At 40.3% G+C, this 19643-nt stretch overlaps 1 protein-coding gene across 1 annotated transcript in view; it reads left to right on the top strand.

Moving 5' to 3' along the window:
* The window catches only part of FAM13C (family with sequence similarity 13 member C), a 152917-nt gene that overhangs the window by 101470 nt on the left and 31804 nt on the right, over positions 1–19643 (top strand). Inside the window, exon 5 of the mRNA XM_056120455.1 lies at positions 18717–18927. Coding sequence (XP_055976430.1) covers positions 18717–18927 — 211 coding nt within the window. The remainder of the gene's footprint in view (positions 1–18716; positions 18928–19643) is intronic.

Below are 19643 nucleotides of genomic sequence, written 5' to 3'. Positions count from 1 at the left end.
GTCTGTTTTAAAAGACTTTAAAATAAATATCAACATTATCTAGCAATGACTTCTTCAAGCATTGTCATGGTGATTGTTTTGTCCTCATGTGAATTTCATCAAGCATTATTATCTCTGGATGGAAAATGAGGAATGAATTTTGAGAGTGGAGATCCTACAGCTATTGAGGTGTGGATATCAATTTAAAAAGGGCTGAAGGATTAGGAGGCCTTCAGTCTAAGTACCGCCCTAAGGTGCCATCAGATCTAAATATTGTGCACCCATAGTTCTGTCATTTTAGAAACTAAAATTAAGGCCATATCCAGCGTCTTCCCACTTATATAACACCAGTAGAATGTAAGTCATTTTATTATCCTTCCTGGTTAGTTTTGTCAGACTGAAGAGAATTCAATTTGTGGTTGATTAATTTGTTGCAGGCCCTATGTTCCTGGAATCGTTTCAGCTCCTCTGATCTTGATCATTTCTAGGTCCCTTTCTGGCAAAATTATTTACCAGACCCCCATAGTATATTTCAGATGGAATCAAATGAAATTTTATTCACTAATATGGGCACAAGGGCTTACAATTCTGTGAAGAGATTACAATTGGGAGAAATTGAGGAAAATGTTTAAGGGCTCATTATTATTGCCTACAACTACATATGAATCTTCAATGACCTCAACTATAATAATGAACTGGTATCCCCAAAATAAAGGCATGAGAATTCTTTATAAAATAATTACTTGTAGAATTATTTCCTAAACTCTTCCTAGGGGTGAATTCTACTTTGTTGCCTTTTATGTCATAACATGTAATTTTTTTCTATAAGAGTTCAAAAAATTCATTTTCTATCAGACCAGTATTTTAGTATTCATGATTTGTTATGAGTAGACGCACTTGTTTTCTCCAACTGTATTCACTGCTGGCCCACATGAAGGTCATCTGCCCTATGAAATGCTTCATAGTTGTTAGCAGCTGCTCCGGTTGCCTAGTGTTTTACTGTTTGAAATTATCAGTATCATCTGCAAAGTCAGACTCATGACTCTGCCTTCTCTTCCATGCCATTTCTGAAATGTAAAATAGGACTAATACAGGATCCATTTGCAAGGATTAGTACTGGCATGCTCCTTACAATGATTCAGTTTCAACCCTTGCCTTTGCTATGAATTAGCAACTGAATTTTGTACTCATTACAAACATTTATTTCAAGCTTTATTTGGTTGTTCTTATATAATTTTGGTCATATTTTTGACAACCTAAATGTTTGTTTGACTTTGCCTTTATAGACCCAGGCAATGCAAGTCAGGCTATTTGATTTTTGATGCCCCATTTTCTCTTTTTGTGGGGAAGAGAGTAGCATGTGCTTCTTAGGTCTACAGTGAGAATCTGCACCTATTTACTGTAGATGGCTCTTGGACACCACCTGTGATAAATACTCAACAAATGTCAGCTATCATTATTTAAAACGCTGGGCTTTCTTGCTGTATCCAGAGATTATACTGCCTTTCCTCCAGCTGATCATGCTAACATTTGTTTTCAAATATCTACTCTATCATAATTTCTAATTATTCTCAAGTTATGTAAATGGTATTTAGAATTGCTTATCCACCAAATGTTCTCTTGAGTCTTGCACATAATTGACTTTATACTACTTCTCTTAAGCAAAAGGTATTTGTAACAGCTATAATCAGTCCACAGAGATCATGGTAGATTAATCCTATTAATTTTCGAAGCAACATTTGTTACCATAAAATATATCAAATAATAAACCTATGACATAACTTGAATGGAAAACTTCTCTAGATTTAATAATTTTTTTCCTCTGATACTTTTACAGTCATCTTCTTCATATTAACCCCTCTTTCCTCAAAAAACGTGTTTTATTTTAGTGAAGTACCATTACACAACATTACACAGATATCAAATCCACGTCATTGCAAATAAAAATGTGCATCCCTTTTGTCGTCATTGATCTACAAACCTTACTGCTAATTGCCACGTAGTTTAAAAGTTTATTGTTGGGCTAAGGAGATGTGGTGCTGTGGTAGAGCGGCTGCCTTGTATGTGTGAGACCCTAAGTATGCTCCTCCAGTACTACATACAGAACATTTATTAGCTTTATTTAGTTCATTATTTTTCTCTATAAACCACTTATGAATAAAGTTACACAGGGTTTTTTCCCATCTGTTTCATATTATAGTTTACAACCCTAGGTAACCCATATTTTTGAAAATGCCAGAATCTCATCTCTAGTACCAAATAGTATTTCAAGGATATATCACATCTTCCTATGCCTTCAGCAGTCCATAGGCAGTTAGGTTGTTTCCAGTTCTTGGTAACTGTAAATAATGTAGCAATAAACTTGGAGTACATATTTCTCTTCAAGTTGGTGTTTTTATATTTTGTGAGTTAATACCCAGAAGTGGGATAACTGGGTCACATACAATAAAAATACAGTTCTCAATTTTATATTTTGGTGTGTTCTCTAGGTGGTTTTTTTTTCATAAACATTACACTGATTTATATTCCCCCAAGCATCCTCTCCAGCTCTTGTCTTTGGAATGATAGCCAACTTCACAGGTGTGAGGTCATACCTCATTGTTGTTTTGATTTGCACTTCCCTAATAATAGTGAACATTCTTTCCTATACTTGTTGACGATCCGGTCAGACTTACGTCTTCTTTGGACAAGTGTCTGTATCTTTTCCTTTTAATTTACTATTATTATTATTATTATTATTATTATTAATTTTAAGTTTGGGGATCACACTTAGCAATGCTCAGGTTTTACTCCTGACTCTGTGCTCAGGAACTATTCCCAGCAGTGCTTGGGGGACCTTATGGGATGCTGAGGATCAAGCCATTGAGTGACATCTCCAGCCCTTACATTTTTGATTACTGAAACACAAGAGTGTTGGACATATGATGTACACATAACTTCTACATTCAGTATGCAGTATGATAGAAGAATCTACCATATGCCTTCTCAGCTTGATTCAATATGTGTATGCACATATATACACACATATATGCATATATAATATATGTTTTTTAATTTAGTGTAGTCTCATTGGTTTTTCTTTATATTTTTGGTTCCTAATCTCCCAACAGTGCTCAGAGAGACTGGAGCCACTTTCTAGGGACACTGAGCTGGTTGTTTAGTCTAAAGATATGATGCTACACTAGGGAACACTAGTGTCAACCCAAACAGCTTGGATGCTTTGTGGTTCCAGGGATGGAACCCAGGTATGATTCATGCAAGACAGTCACAATAATTCCTCTACTAACCCCTCCACACATCCTTCTTTTTACCCCCTTGCTTTTAAATTCTCTTGCCATTGGAGTACAGTCTCCAAACAAATCTTACTTGAGATCTGATGAAAGGAGTCTATTTTCTTCATACAAGTATTTTATGTTTTAAGATCTTATATCTATGTCTTTAAACGATTTTGAATTCACTTTTATGCATGGTGTTACATAGTGGCTTAGCTTTATTCTTAAGTATATGTAGTTCAGTTTCCCTTGCTTCATTTATTAGATACTTTCAAAGGCTTTTGATCCCTTTGCTATAAATTAGTTGTCCATGTATGTGTATTTTTGTTGTTTTATTTCAGGGCCCTCAAGTCTTTCCCATGGTACATTTACCTATTTTATTTCTGAGTGGAGGTGCTAGGGACTCCTCGGCAGTGCTTAGTGAGTCTAAGGGTCACTTCTGGTGGTACTTGACCACGCAGGTTGGATAGTTCAACATAGGGGCTGAGGATGCTGTAGTACTGCTTGGACCGTATTGTACCAGGGACCATCAAAACCAAGGCCACCCTGGCTATGTTCCAGGGTCACCAGAGTCACACACTGTGATGCCTGGGGGCCTTCAATACTATATTGAGTATTCCTCTGGGGACCACTTGATGCCAGGAATTGAAGCAGAGTCAGTTAAACGCAAAGCAAGTAACTTAACCACTGTACTCTTTCTCTTGACCTTGTGTGTCTTTTTTTTGCTCCAATAACACACTGCTTTAATTTCAGTTGCTTTGTAGTTTAGGTTGAAGTTAGGAAGCATTACACCACAATTATTCCTTTTTCTTCTTTTGTCCTTTGCTATTTAAGTTCTTTTGTGGTTTCAAATAAAGATCATATTCTTTATACTATTTCTGTTAAGAGTACTATTGGCATTTTACTAGGGATTGTATTGACTCTGTATTACTTCTCATAGGCATTTTAATCATTTTAATTCAGTGCATGAATATAGAAAAACTTTTCATCTCAGTATGTTCTATTTCTTTCAAAATTTCTTTATTTCTTTTTTAAGTGTTGGAGATTAAACTCAGAGCCTCAAACATTTGGCATTCTTCTGCTGAGATATATCGTCAGCCCTTTAAATTTTTTTATAGTTAATTTTTTTATAGTTTTCTTTGTGGGCTGGAGCGGTAGCACAGCAGGTAGGGCGTTTGCTACCAAGAGTATCTTGCCTGTACAGCAAAGCCTGGCAAACTCCCCATGATGTATTCCATATGCCAAACACAGTAACAAGTGTCACAATGGTGTCACAATGGAGATGTTACTGGGCCCGCTTGAGCAAATTGATGAACAATGGGAGTTTTTTTGGTACTGGTCTTTTAAAAATAAAAGGTGATTTCAAAATTTATAGAAAGCAGTGCAATTTTCTGAGGGTATTTCTATATCTACCATACTCAGGGATCACTTCTGGTTGGCTCAGGGATCACTTCTGGTTGGCTCAGAAAGAAAAATCAGTGACACAAGTGACAATATTTCACACTTTTAAATTCAATTTTTAAGGCAAGCTTAGTTTTGTGATAACTTGTCTTTATTGCAACTTTTTTCAAATGAGGATTCTGAATTTGAAAGGGATCACCTAGCCAAGGCCATGATTGTGAGGAAGTGAAGTCTCAAACCAGCAGCCGGGGTTTTTGTTTGTGTTTTTTATACCCTTCAGTTCACAGATTAAAATTTATTAAATTTCATGGGGGACTTCTCAATCGGTGCTCAGGAAGAATCAGAGTACCCTTCCCACGGATTCTCAGTCAACTGGGAAACTGTTTGAGCCCAAAGTACTGGTGATCACCCAAGTCACCTAGCAATGTTCTAGGAGTTCTAGAACAATACCTGGTGATACATCAGAGACCATGTGGTGCCAGGGACCGAACCACTGTGGGCTGCATGCAAGGCAAGTGCCTAAACCCCTGAACTATATCTTTAGTTCCCAGATATTTTATTTTTTAGAGCAGCTTTAGATTTACAGCACAGATAAAACAGTGAGTTCTCACACTCTTTTTTCCCCCTTGCATCCAGACTCCTGTTCTGTATATTAGAGTCTTTTTAAAGCCTTCCTTTCTGGTGATGCTTTCTCCCATGCCTATAAAGGGCACAGTCTGTAAGCGAGTAGTCTGTAAGCGATGCTCACTGCCTGACCCTGCTCCAGATGTCCTGAGGACCCCAAGAGGCTGCTAGACTTCTTCCCACTCTTTTCCAGTTCCCTGAGAAGCTTATTTGACTATTGCTTTGTCTCTGCAGTTCTAAGGGTTTAATTTCGACTAACTTGGTTATTTGGGTCAAATTAACGGGATCACTGAATAAGTAATTCTTGACTCTTTCTAGTTGACATCAACTGAGCCTGGTAAAGATTCAGCCCAGTTGAAGGTTGGCATTTCTTTCAGTAGCCTTCCTGTTCGCATTGTATATTTATTCTGTTTTCCTTCTGCCCTGTAAAGCACATCTGCTCATAAATGAAAACGTGCTTTTCAACATGGCTCTTGTTAGCTTCTTTTTTTATTTAAAGAAATGATGAACAGCATTTATTACCTTGAATGTTATTATCCTTTTGAAAAGTTCGGTTAGTTCAAACAGTTTATGTAACTAATTAGCAAGGTTTTATTATAAATAAGACGTTATAAACAATAGGCCAATGTTATTTTTCTTGAGTTTGAGTCTTTGTTCTTTCAGCTTTTTAAAAGTGAAAGTCAGCCATATGTTTCTTGGAAATGTCAAAAAACACTTTAATAAAAGTCTTCTATGAACATGAATTATTATTATTATTATATTTTTGCATATATAAGGTCCTGGCTTGATCCCAAGATCTACACAAATAAGGAATATTTATTGATTTTGATTTTGGGGCCACCCCCAGTGGTACTCAGGGATCACTTCTGGTTGGCTCAGGAAACTATATGGGATTCTGGGGATTGAAACCAGGTCAGCCAAGGCAAGGTAAACACCCACTGTACTATCACGTAGATCCCAAGATGTGTGTGTGTGTGTGTGTGCGCGCGCGCGCGCGCGCGCGCGCGCGCGCGCACTTTTTGGGCCACACCCAGCAATGCACAGGGGTTACTTTTAGCTCTTCATTCAGGAATTACCCCTGGCGGTGCTCAAGGGACCATATGTGATGCTGAGAATCAAACCCTGGTTGGCCTCATCCCAGGCAAATGCCCCACTGGCTTTGCCATTGCTCCAGCCCCGCAGATCCCAAGATTTTTAAGTTTAGTAAGAAAAATCTTATTGACAGTTAATAAAACTACGCATGTTGAAATACAGTTGTTCATGTGCTCACTCACAAGGCAAGGATGAACCTAAATTATTAATGAACTTTAAAAGTAATCAGTGACAGTATACATTGAAGATTTATGTTTTTATGTATTTCTGAGATTTAAATATTACACTTAAATGGTAAAAGTAAAAAAATGTTAGATTAATAGCAGTAATTAAAGAAAAAAGAAAAAAATAATTAAAAATTTCTTCATGTGATTTTCTAGGGAACAGGAACAATGGGACTGCATTTTGTTTCTTTTCAACTTTTTCAAAGGATCTGTAGTTACAAGTAAAAACTTAACAAAAAAGAGGATTTTTAACCAAAAAATGTGTAGGCAGGGAATAAGTCAGCTTTTCAAGAAGAATTTTGAAATTTCTCATTGTTTGGCTAACCAATATCCCTAGTTGATCGTTCAGTTATTTTATTAAAATACCATGTGTTAATTCCAATCAAGATGAAAATAAGCCTCATTGTTCTGTAGTGCATCCTAGAAATAGTTTGGGAGAAAGCAGCTGAGACCGAGAAATTCCACCCTCTCTGAGCTCCTCACTCCTACTAGTCAGTGCTTCCTGGACACTTCAGTGCCTCTTAACTCAATGCGCCCAGAACTGAACTGATGGTTCCCTTTCTAAGTTCTCTAACTAGGTAACAAATGCCACCCAAAGACAAAACAGCAACAGCTAATGGCATTGCTTATTAGGGCACTGTCCTTGGCATGGGAGATCCTTAACTTTTTGAAATCCTCTCACCTTCTTGTGAGGTTGTTGCTGTTGCTACTCTCACCTGAAACAGCATGACAGATGGTCAATAAACATTTGTTGACCAACGAACCGATGAGTCAATTCCCATGCACATATGAGAAAACTGAGCATGGGGAAATGAATGTATCCCAGGGAATGGCAAAAGTAGGACTTGAATTTCAGTATTTCAGCGCCTGTAGTCCTTGCTTTTAGACATGATGGCAACCTGGGTGGCAGAAATCTACAGGGTGCTATCATAATGCCTTACACTGCCGTAGAGGTAAGGAAAGCTCTGCCTTCTTTGTCCCTGAAGTCTAGCAGCTGTCCACAGAGAATGAAATGCAGTAACCACCAGTGTTACTGCAGTTACTATTACTATTACTGTTACTATTACTATTACTATTCCCAGTTGGCCACTCAGTCAGCTTTGCTCACACAGGTTCTCACAGGCCTTTCTTCCTGTCCTTCCTGTTCTAACACTAGAAAGGTCATTCTCTCCTTTCAGTGATCTGCGAGCCAGCAAGCCAGTCTGTTTTGTTAGCTTAGTTACTGGGAGGTCTTTATGCTTATTCAGGTTCTCTCTTTTGAGACCGTGTAGCTAAAAGGCTGAGCCAGCTTCAATTACCTTCAAGCCCTCAGATTCGATGGACTTGAAACCCTCGATCTTATATTCATCAGATGTTATTGTGGGTGGTAGTAGTGGAGGTGGTAGTCAAGGTGGTAGTCAAGGTAGTAGTGGTAATGGAGGTGGTAGTCAAGGCCTACTCCTGACTGGGCTCAGGGGTCACTCTTGGTTGTGCTCTTGGGATTTGTAGTGCTGGGGGATCAAATTGGGATCTGCAGTATAACAGGGAAGCATTATACCATGGATGATCTTTCTGCACCCACCAGATACTTTTGTTTCTGTTTTGTTTGGGCAGCCCTCTTTGTGTGGGAGAATATTATTTTGCTCTGTTATTTCTTTTGTGAGGCTACTTGAGAACTCTGATCTTTGAACTTCATTATAAATATAGATATGCTTTTGGTTCGCTTAGCTTCAAACATCAAAGGCTAATATTTGGCTGCTGGAAATGTACCTGGGTGCCACCTCTGATTCTGCCAAGATGGACAAAACTGAGTGCAAATTAACAAATCCACAAAACTGTGACTAATGTATTACTTAGATCATAGCAGTCCATATTAAGTGGTTGCAGAGAGATTTATTTATTGAAATGTGGACTTGCTTTTTTTAAAAAAAATCATTTCAGAAGATATTTCTTAGGAACAGAACTTAAAAAAAACCCTCATTTAGAAGTTATTTCTTAAGAACAGGACTGACTCATTTAACAGCTGTATTATACCATCTCTTTGGAGTTACAGCCAGATCAGAAGAGGTCTTTTGGTCTTTACACCCTATTGATAATTATTTTTCCATGCTTCCTACTGCTCTATGAGTGGACTTTTGGAAGTACTCTTCAGTGCTCAGCCAGAGAAGCAGAATCTTCTACCCTGGGCAAGCCCTCGCTGAATGGAATTAGTGTAGCCATGCCAACTCACTTCAAATTTTAAAATAGAGATCCTATTACTACCAGCCTCAGGTGTTCATTATGGATATTGAATATATGCAAAAGGTCTTAGGGCATGTTTGAAGACATAGTGAGTCTGTTCTGTTAAATATGATTATTCTTATTGTTTCCTTCCACTCAGACTTTATTTATAAATAAATCAAGGGTATATTGGTTCTCTTTTCCAATGTTAATTCCACAGGGTCTTCTAGTGAGATTATAAGAGATTATTAAATTTTCTTATTTTGATAATATTCTCTATCTCTTTTCATATACCCACAAACTGAACATTTTAAATATATAAATTTATATGTACATAAATATTGTTTACTTCATACATGCACTGTAGCACTGTCCTCCTGTTGTTCTTGATTTGCTCAAGCGGGCACCAGTAGCATCTCCATTGTGCGACTTCTTGTTACTGTTTTTGGCATATCGAATTCACTATGGGGAGCTTGTCAGGCTCTGCCATGAGGGTGGGATACCCTCGGTAACTTGCTGGGCTCTCTGAGAGGGGCGGAGGAATCCAACCCGGGTCGGCCACATGCAAGGCAAATGCCCTACCTGCTGTGCTATTGCTCCTATATTACTTCATACATATATTTAAAAATGGGCTTATTTGGATATGGAAGCAATTTGTAGAAGAGAAAATTTTATTTCATCCTCAGTCTTATGAGGCACTAACCTCTTCGTTTTACAGAGGAAGATCTGGGGCTGAAAAAACTTCCTCCTTTCTGAGTCACCTCTTACCAAGTTGGTAGACCTGGAATTCAAACTCTTGATCTTTATTTTCTGTTCTCTTGCTCCATGAAGTTTTCTTCTCAGTAATAATTTTTTCCTTGAAAATAGTTATCTTTATTTTCCCTCACACAAAAATTAATCGTAATAGAAATTTTATTTGCAGAAATTTTAGAAGATGAAAAGAAGGAAAAGAAAGTATTTCATTGTTAAGAACACTGAAAATCAGAACTGTGCTTTGTATACAGTCTTGCTACCTCTATGCACAAAGTATTGCAGCTTTGCTTCCACATTTCTGTCACAGCCCTGGAAAATGGAACATGGAGAGGTCAGGGGACTTGCTGTGATCCCAACAGGGGCCTACCACAAGTCCTGCCTTTGCGCTCCGTCTCTCATCCAGACTGTAGCACTTTGTTTGGCCCTGGCAAACTATCTCTTCCTTTAGGGGAAGAAAACATCGTGTGCTTCCAAAGGAATTCTCAAACTGCCTGACTTTAATTCTACTTTAAGCATCTTTTAGTGGAGAGCAATATTTCAGAGGGAGCCTGGGCACTGTTCCCAGGATGGCAGCAAGGAGGGCTGACTCCAATACTCCCTGGCCTTTTTGGTCAAGGACCTTAATAATTCTGCCTGCACAGATGCATTTTGCATGTACGTGGATGCCTGTACAAGCACACGTATGTTCCAGCTGACTTTAACTATTTCTCAACACAAAGGTGTTTGAACAGTGAACTAGGGAACAACTTAGTCACTCATTTTTGACTCTTGATTTTCAGTTGGTTTCTTTGGAACCATTCTGCCCTACTGTTTTCCCTCAGTGGTGATTTTAGAGTGAGGGGGCTATAATGCTTATTTGGCAGTATTGGTGAATTATAAAAAAGTATCACATTACTGGAGACTTATTATTGAAGTATAGTTTCAAAAGAACCATTTCTAGTGGTATGCATTTATTTGGGGGGGAGGTGGGAGGTAGGGAGGGGGTGGAGGTATGCATTTCGGATCACACCCAGTTGTATTCAGGATTTATTCCTGGCTCTGCATTTATTCCTGGCCCATATATGGTGTTGAGGATCAAACCAGGGTTGGTTGCATGCAAGCTAAGTGCCTTAAACCTTGAATGGTCTCTGTTACCCCTGTTCTGTTATCTTAGTAAAGTTGTATTGTAGAATACTGTGATTTTTAGGAGCTGAGTTCATTTGTCATAGTCACGTGACTAGGTACCTCAGTGCTTCCATTTTTGAATTATTGTCTAGCATCAAGATTCATTTTTCTTTGACATGGGGTTCACAGTTAAAAGAGTGAAGCCCTATTCCCAGTTGTACAAAAATATGCTTTCCTTAGATACTTGCCAAAGATTATCTTGTTTTTGTTGTTTTATTTTGTTTATATTATTTGTCATTAACTCTTACTCCTGTTAACATTAGCCAGACTATAGCGTATTTTGGGTCAGTTACTTGTAGCAAGGCTGTTGCATGTGGAGAGTTGTGTCCTTGCTCAGGGCCTGAGGTACTGTGCATTCTTCTGGCTCCAGTTGTTCCCCAACTCTCACAGGTACTTGTGTACTGGTCTGCTACCATCAGAAGGATTGCCCCTGGGCTTCAGAGCACAACAGGAGGCCTTACGTACCCACTCAGTCTGCAGCTTGAAGGGGAGAAGCCAGGTGAAAACACCTACGGACCTAATCAGCCCTTTAATGTTAATAATAATCACTTAACTTCCCGTTAGTCGTCTATTTGCTCGAGCGGGCGCCAGTAACGTCTCCATTTGTCCCTGTCGCGTGCTAGTGTAGCCCAATGGCATCTCTTCGCTCCGGGAACATGGAGGGCCTCAAACCGATCGTTCATGACCTTGACAAAGAAGTCTGACCATCTGGTAGGTGGGCGGCCACGCGGTCTCTTGACATCCCGTGGAATCCAATCAGTAACAGCTCTAGTCCAACGGTCGTCTTTAAATCTCATTACGTGACCAGCCCATCTGATTTTTTTTTTTTTAATTTTTTTCCCCTTTATTTTATTTTATTTTTTTTAAAGTTGTAGATTTACAATTTTTTGTGCTTTGGTTTCAATTATACAATGATCAGATACCCATCCCTCCACCAGTGCCCATTTTCCACCACCATGGATAATATCCCTCCCACCCCCATCGCCCCATCCCCCCGTCTCTGTGGCAGGGCAATCCCCTGTGTTCTCTCTCTCCTTTTGGGTGTTGTGGTCTGCAAAAGAGGCATTGAGTGGCAAACATGTTCAGTCCATAGTCTACTTTCGACATGCATCTCCCCTCCTGGGAGGATCCTCCAAACATCCTTTATTTGGTGCTCCCTTCTCTATCTGAATAGCCCTTTCCTCTAGGATACCCGGCTGGCCTCTAAGTTATGGAGTAATCCTCCTGGTGCTGATCTCAGCTATTCTTGGGTATTAATCTCATACTTTGTTACTTTATATCCCCCAGATGAATGCAATCTTTCTATGTCTATCCCTCTCTTTCTGACTCATTTCGCTTAGCATGATACTTTCCATATTGTACCACTTGTATGTAAATTTCATGACTTCATCTTTTCTAAGAGCTACATAGTACTCCATTGTGTAGATGTACCAAAGTTTCTTTAACCAGTCATCTGTTCTTGGGCATTCAGGTTTCTTCCAGTTTCTGGCTATTGTAAAGAGGGCTGCAATGAACAAACAAGTGCAGATGTCACTTCGACTATACATTTTTGCCTCTCTGGGATATATTCCCAGGAGTGGTATTGCTGGGTCAAATGGGAGCTCAATTTCTAATTTTTTGAGAATCGTCCATACTGTTTTCCAGAAGGGCTGAACCAGTGGACATTCCCACCAACAGTGAAGGAGTGTCCCTTTCTCGCCACATCCACGCCAGCATCGGTTGCTTTTGTTCTTTTGAATGTGGGCCAGTCTCTGAGGTGTGAGATGGTATCTCATTGTGGTTTTGATCTGCATCTCCCTGATGATTAATGATGTAGAGCATTTTCTCATGTGCTTTTTTGCCATTCGGATTTCTTCTTTGAGAAAGTTTCTGTTCATTTCATTGCCCCATTTTTGGATGAGGTTGGATGTTTTCTTCTTGTGGAGTTTAACCAGTATTTTGTATATCCTGGATATCAACCCCTTGTCAGATGTGTATTCGGTGAATATCCTTTCCCATTCTGTAGACTGTCTTTGTATTTTGGTCACTGTTTCTTTGGAGGTGCAGAAGCTTCTTAGTTTAAGATAGTCCCATTTATCTATCTCTGTTTTCACTTGCTCGGCCAGTGGCGTGGCATCTTTGAAGATACCATTAGCTTCAATGTCATGGAGGGTTTTGCCAACTTTATCTTCAATGTACCTTATGGTTTCTGGTCTGATGTTGAGGTCTTTAATCCATTTTGATCTTACTTTTGTACATGGTGTTAGGCAGAGTTCTGAGCCTATTTTTTTGCATGTAGCCGTCCAGTGATGCCAACACAATTTATTAAAGAGGCTTTCCTTACTCCACTTCACATTACTTGCACCTTTATCAAAGATTAGATGAGCATATGATTGAGGAGAGATGTCAGTGTATTCAACCCTGTTCCATTGGTCTGCAGTTCTGCCTTTGTTCCAGTACCATGCTGTTTTAATTATTACTGCTTTGTAGTACAGATTGAAGTTCGGGAGGTTGATTCCTCCCATTTTCTTTTTCCCAAGAATTGCTTTAGCTATTCGTGGGGGCTTATTGTTCCATATAAATTTCAAGAGTGTTTGCTCCATTTCTTTGAAGAATGTCATGGGTATCCTTATAGGGATTGCATTGAATTTATACAATGCTTTCGGTAGTATTGCCATTTTGACAATGTTAAGTCTCCCGACCCATGAGCAGGGGATATCTTTCCATTTCCTCATGTCCTCTTTTATTTCCTGAAGTAGCGTTTTGTAGTTTTCTTTGTACAGGTCCTTTACTTCCTTAGTTAAGCTGATTCCTAGGTACTTGATTTTCTGGGGCACAATTGTGAATGGGATTGTTTTTTTCATGTTGCTTTCTTCTCTCTCACTGTTTGCGTATAGGAAAGCCATGGACTTTTGGGTATTGATTTTATAACCTGCAACTTTACTATACGAGTCTATTGTTTCTAGGAGTTTTTTGGTGGAAGTTATTGGGTTCTCTAAGTAGAGTATCATATCATCTGCGAATAGTGAGAGCTTGATTTCTTCCTTTCCTACCTGAATGCCCTTAATATCTTTTTCCTGCCTAATCGCTATTGCAAGTACTTCCAGTACTATATTGAACAGCAGTGGAGAGAGTGGGCATCCCTGTCTCGTCCCTGATCTTAGAGGGAAGGCTCTCAGTTTTTCCCCATTGAGGATGATGCTTGCTGTAGGCTTGTGGTAGATGGCTTTAATTATGTTGAGGAAGGTCCCCTCTATACCCATTTTGGCTAGGGTTTTCATCATAAAGGGGTGCTGGATCTTATCAAATGCTTTCTCTGCATCTATTGATATGATCATATGCTTTTTATCTTTTCTTTTGTTGATATGGTGGATTATGTTGATTGATTTCCGAATGTTGAACCATCCTTGCATCCCTGGGATGAATCCTACTTGTTCATGGTGTATGATCTTTTTGATGAGTAGTTGGATTCTATTTGCTAGTAGTTTGTTGAGGATCTTTGCATCTGTGTTCATCAGGGATATCGGCCTGTAATTCTCTTTCTTTGTGGTATCTCTGTCTGCTTTTGGTATCAGTGTGATATTTGCTTCGTAGAAACTGTTTGGAAGTGTTTTTGATATTTCAATTTCGTGGAAAAGCTTAAAGAGCATTGGGAGTAAGTCCTCTTTAAAGATTTGGAAGAATTCACTAGTGAATCCATCCGGGCCAGGACTTTTGTGCTTGGGGAGACTTTTTATTACCATTTCAATTTCCTTGATGGTGATAGGTCTGTTCAGGTATTCCAGGTCTTCTTGGTTCAGCCTTGGGAGTCTGTAGGAATCTAGGAATTTATCCATTTCCTCGAGGTTTTGATGTTCCGTGGCATAAAGCTTCTCAAAGTACTCCCTGAGGATCCTCTGAATTTCTGTGGTTTCTGTTGTAATGACCCCCTTTTCATTTCTGATTCGGTTTATTAGGGTTTTCTCTCTCCCTTTCTTTGTGAGTTTTGCTAGAGGCTTATCGATCTTGTTAATTTTCTCAAAGAACCAGCTCTTGGTTTCATTGATCTTTCGGATTGTTTTTTGGGTTTCCATCTCGTTAATCTCTGCTCTGAGTTTTATTATTTCCTTTCTCCTGTTCGGGTTGTGCTCCTTTTTTTGGTCCTTCTCCAAGCTCTTAAGCTGTGAGGTTAGGTTACTTATGTGTGCTCGCCAGCCCATCTGATTTTCGACACCTTGGCAAATGAGACAGCGTCCCTGATCCTTGATCGTCGACGGATGTCAGAACTCCGGATTCGTTCTCTCATTTGAGTGAAACGTGATATTCCAAGCATAGCTCTTTCTATTCTTCTTTGGGAGACCTGAATGGCGTTCTCATCTTGTTTGCGTAGGGCCCAGGTCTCTGAGGCATATGTTAATGCAGGAAGAACAGTGGAATCAAAGAGATGTGCCCGGAGCCGGAGGTTCTTCGTCCTCTTAGCTATTTCTTCGACGTTCTTGAAGGCGTTCCAAGCCACTCTCTTCCTCCTGCGCAGCTCGGGTGCCAGGTCATTTGTCATGTTGACCTCTCGACCTAGGTACACATAGCTGTTGCATTCGGAGATGGTCGTTCCATTGAGAGCGAATGGGGTGTCAGGAACAAGGCTGTTTCTCATAAACATTGTCTTCGTAAGATTCAGCTGTAGTCCTACCTTTCCACACTCACGGTCAAAGTCGGCCAGCATTTGTGCCGCTTGGCTGATGTTTGGTGTTATTAAAACAATGTCATCAGCAAAGCGGAGGTGGTGTAGTTGCCGACCATCTATCTTCACTCCCATGTTTTCCCATTCCAGTCGTCGCATGATGTTCTCGAGGGTGGCACTGAAGAGTTTTGGTGAAATGGTATCACCCTGCCGCACCCCTCTCTTGACATCAACGATCACTTCTTTGTAGAATGGTGAGATCCTGGTAGTGAATCCGCAATACAGCTCACGGAGCATCCTGATGTATTGGGCTTGAATGCCCTGATTGGCTAGGGCTTCAATGACCGCTTCCGTCTCAACAGAATCAAAGGCCTTCTTTAAATCAATGAACGTTAAGCAGAGCGGCATCTTGAACTCCCGAGAAACCTCAATGAGTTTGGTTATCGTGTGGATATGGTCGATGGTGCTGAATCCTTTGCGGAACCCTGCTTGCTCACATGGTTGTCCTTCATCTAGTGTTCTGCCAATCCTATTCAGGATGACTCGAGTGAACAACTTGTAGATGACAGACAATAGGCAGATCGGGCGATAGTTGCCAATGTCATGGATGTCTCCCTTCTTGAACAGTAGTACGGTCCTGCTGGTTTTCCATTGAGATGGAACCTTGCATTCAGACAGGTAGCGAGTGAAGAGCCGAGCCAGTGTATTGATGAGTACTGATGGCAGGTTCTTCAGGTGTTCAGGTCTGACCTTGTCTGGGCCGGGTGCTGTTTGCTTCTTTACTGACGAAATGGCGTGTTGGATTTCGGAAGGGAGAACGTTGGGAACGACATACCCATCCTGTGGAATTTGGTATGTCGGCAAGTGGACATGGCTATCGAAGAGATTTGAGTAGAAGTCATGGATAATCTTCTCCATTGCCGTTCTGGAGGATGTGATGGATCCATCAGGACGTCGGAGGGCAGTCATCTTGGTCTTATAGTTGGCGAAGGACAGGCGGGCGTTAGGAATACTTTTCCCGGCTTCTGCCGCATCTACCAGTACTTCTGCTCTTCTCTCTTTGAGGTCTTCCTTGATCGCATCTCTGCACTGCTTTGCAAGCTCGGACGTTAGCTTGCGGTTGCCTGAGGCATGCGCCAAACCACGCTGGCGAATTAGCTCAAGAGTTTTCGAAGATAGGCGACTTTTTGTGGCTATCTCTCTCTTGGCGTTCCTCGCACATTCATGGAGGTGCTGAACCAGTTGATCGTATTCCTCGTCAATGTTGTCAACAATGGCATCTTCCCATGTTGCCGCAATAGTACCAAAGAGTTCCCAGTTGGTGGTCGTTCTGGGAGTTCTCTTTTTGAACTTTGCAGCCCTTTCTCCCCGCTCTGTGAAGTAGAATTTTGCACGAGGAGACGGTGGTCCGATCCCATTCGAAATTTTGGGACAACAGTGACATCAGTCAGGCAAAACCGTCGATTGAATATGATGTGGTCTATTTCGTTGTGGAATCGTCCACCGGGAGACTCCCATGTCCATCGTTTAGATTCTGCCTTCTGGAACTGTGAGTTACCATGAATGGTCTTGCTCGACATGATGAACTCAGACAGTCTCTCACCCTGTTCGTTCCTTTCTAGGCCATGGGTTCCGATGTGAAGTTCTTCAGCTGATCTTCTCGGTCCTATCTTGGCATTAAAATCACCCACAATGATCTTGTAGAAGGTGTGGTCTTCTTTATAGAACTTCTCTAGCTCCATGTAGAACTTCTCGATTTCTCTTTCATCATAATGAGATGTTGGTGCGTAGACAACGAAGATAGAAACTGCAGGCAGTGAGCCACATCTATTCAAATGTAAACGTCTGATTCGGGTTGTTAGGCATTCGAATGAATCAATGCTCTTGGCCAAGTTTGTGTTGACAAGGACACCGACGCCTCCAACACCTCTTTTATCGCATGTTCCGAGGAACAATTCTTCTCCAGTGTCGAAAACGGCATGGTGAGATTCGTGTCTTCTTGTCTCGGTCAGACCAATGATGTTACACACAGAAAATTGCATTCCAAGTTCTAAAGAACAGGAAATACTCCAATTCTGATTAAGATCCATCTGATTCCAAATGGCAAAAATATTTGCTTTGGACATGTGGATTGTCAACATTTTCAGATTCTGTTTGTTCACCCCAAAAAGTCTTTATTTTCCATTAGGGCAGTAGGAGGAAGAGAAATCTAGGGTTGTCAGGCTTGTCTGTAAGACACCATTATGGATTTTGTTTTGACTGTGTCTTAATCTAACGCTGAGTCTCAGGTGGAGTTACTCACCCTGGACACCCAGGCACATGGTCTTGATGGTCCTCACTTCCCTGTTCCTGTCTAAAGCAAAGGGCTACCCAAAGTCTGGATTGACCCTGGGTGGGGAGTTAATGAGCTCATTTAAAGGAGCATTGCTGTGTCTGCGGTGATGAGAATGCTGGCACAGAGCTAGTGGCCTACATTGGAAATAGGTTTGGAACAGATTTTGTTTTGCTTTTTCCTTTTTTATTAAAAAAATTCAACATAGCTTGTGGGAACCCAGTCATTCCTAATTCTAGTGTGCTTTGTGATCACCATGCATTGTGATTATCTTTGCTTGTTTAGTGCATATATTTCACACTTGTCTGTTATTTTACACTTGTTGTGTATGCTTTTCTACATGTTATTTATTTGGGAGGGTACCAGGGATTGGACCCAGGGTCTCAGACTCGCAAAGCATAGCTTTAGCACATCCTACTCCCCATAAGTGCATTCTGTTAATATAAAATGGAGTCATTTGTTATTTTGAAATTTGTGGTTTTTCATTGAACATATTTTGCATGTCATTCCATATTGATAAGCAGAGTTCTGCATAAACTTAAATGATGGATGAGTAATTTTCTATCTAGGAACTTATTTCTCCCTTGTTATCACTTCTTTCTTCCACTCCTTCACTGGCAATTTTGTGATCCCCTTTCTTCCTCATTATCATTTATCTTTAGCTATAACTCCATTTTACTTAATTTTATTATTTTTATTTTATTTCCTCCAGCAGTCTATAATATAGCCTCCACCATATGCAAATAGCCAGAGTAGAGAAGATTATTATTTATTTGTAGTTGAGAATACCACTGTCTCTGTAACTCATACTTAAGTCATTATTTCTATGTTGTTGTTAATGGTTCTGTTACACTTTCTATTCAGGTTCTGAGAGAGTATACCAGACAGTATTTTGAAAGCCTTTTAATATTCCTAGAAGGAAGAGATGACAGAGACAGGATGAGCATTTGAGGGGCTACTGATTCTTTTTCTTTAGGAACGTGATGATCGAGCCCTCTGTCACTTCCCAGGCCAGATGATTTACCTTGTTTCCTCAGACCCTGCTCCATTCCTCAAAGATGGACAGAGTGAAGCAGAGAGTACACCAGAAGACCTCCAGTCTTTTGGGACCAGCAGACTACTCTATCACATCACTGATGGTGACAATCCACTGCTGTCACCGCGATGCTCCATCTTCAGCCAAAGCCAGAGATTCAACTTAGACCCTGAATCAGCCCCTTCTCCACCCAGCACTCAGCAATTTATGATGTAAGAAAACCTTGCTTTATCATCATTTCAAATACCCTTTCAAATACTTGATTATAGCCTACCATGAAGTGTCTGAAAAGATGCACACGTGCTTACCAAATTCAAGTACAAGAGATTAATAACAGCAACAGAAAGGGCAAAAATGTGCCTCCTGGTTGTATTTTTGGGTTTGTATGTTTTTTGGTTTGGAGACCACAGCTGGCAGTACTCAGGGGTTATTCCTAGCTTGGCACTCAGGAATCACTCCTAGCAATGCTCAAGGGACCATATAGGGTGCTGGGGATTGAACCTAGGTCAGTTGCTTGCTTCCTTTAAATGTTCTACCTGCTGTACTATCTCTCTGACCCTCAATGTATTTCATGGTTGGGATTCTGTCCCAGCCCTTCCTGGCCCTAGAGGAAATAGTCATAAGATTACCTTGTAAATGGTCATAGGGTTACCTTGGTGAAAGGGCCAGCATCCTCCAGAACAATACATGGTAATACCAGGAACATAATTTTTCCTGGGAGCAAGATGTTTAGGAATTCGTATGAGATCACTTTCTTTCTCCCCAAACTGTGGAAGTAATGCATTTTCTTTAAGGTCCACAAATGCACATTTAAATACACAGTTTAAATAATATTTCTATAGGAGGAAAGAAGGGAGGGAAAGACAGAGTATAAATCTAGTTTCCTCTTAATTCAAGCTTGGGTTCTTGGACTCTGGCAGACTTGAGG

The sequence above is a fragment of the Sorex fumeus genome, unplaced genomic scaffold, assembly GCF_029834395.1.
Source record: "Sorex fumeus unplaced genomic scaffold, SorFum_2.1 ptg000043l, whole genome shotgun sequence".
Classification (NCBI taxonomy): domain Eukaryota; kingdom Metazoa; phylum Chordata; class Mammalia; order Eulipotyphla; family Soricidae; genus Sorex; species Sorex fumeus.
The sequence above is the reverse complement of the archived record's forward strand: the minus strand, read 5'-3'. Positions and strand labels throughout refer to the sequence as shown.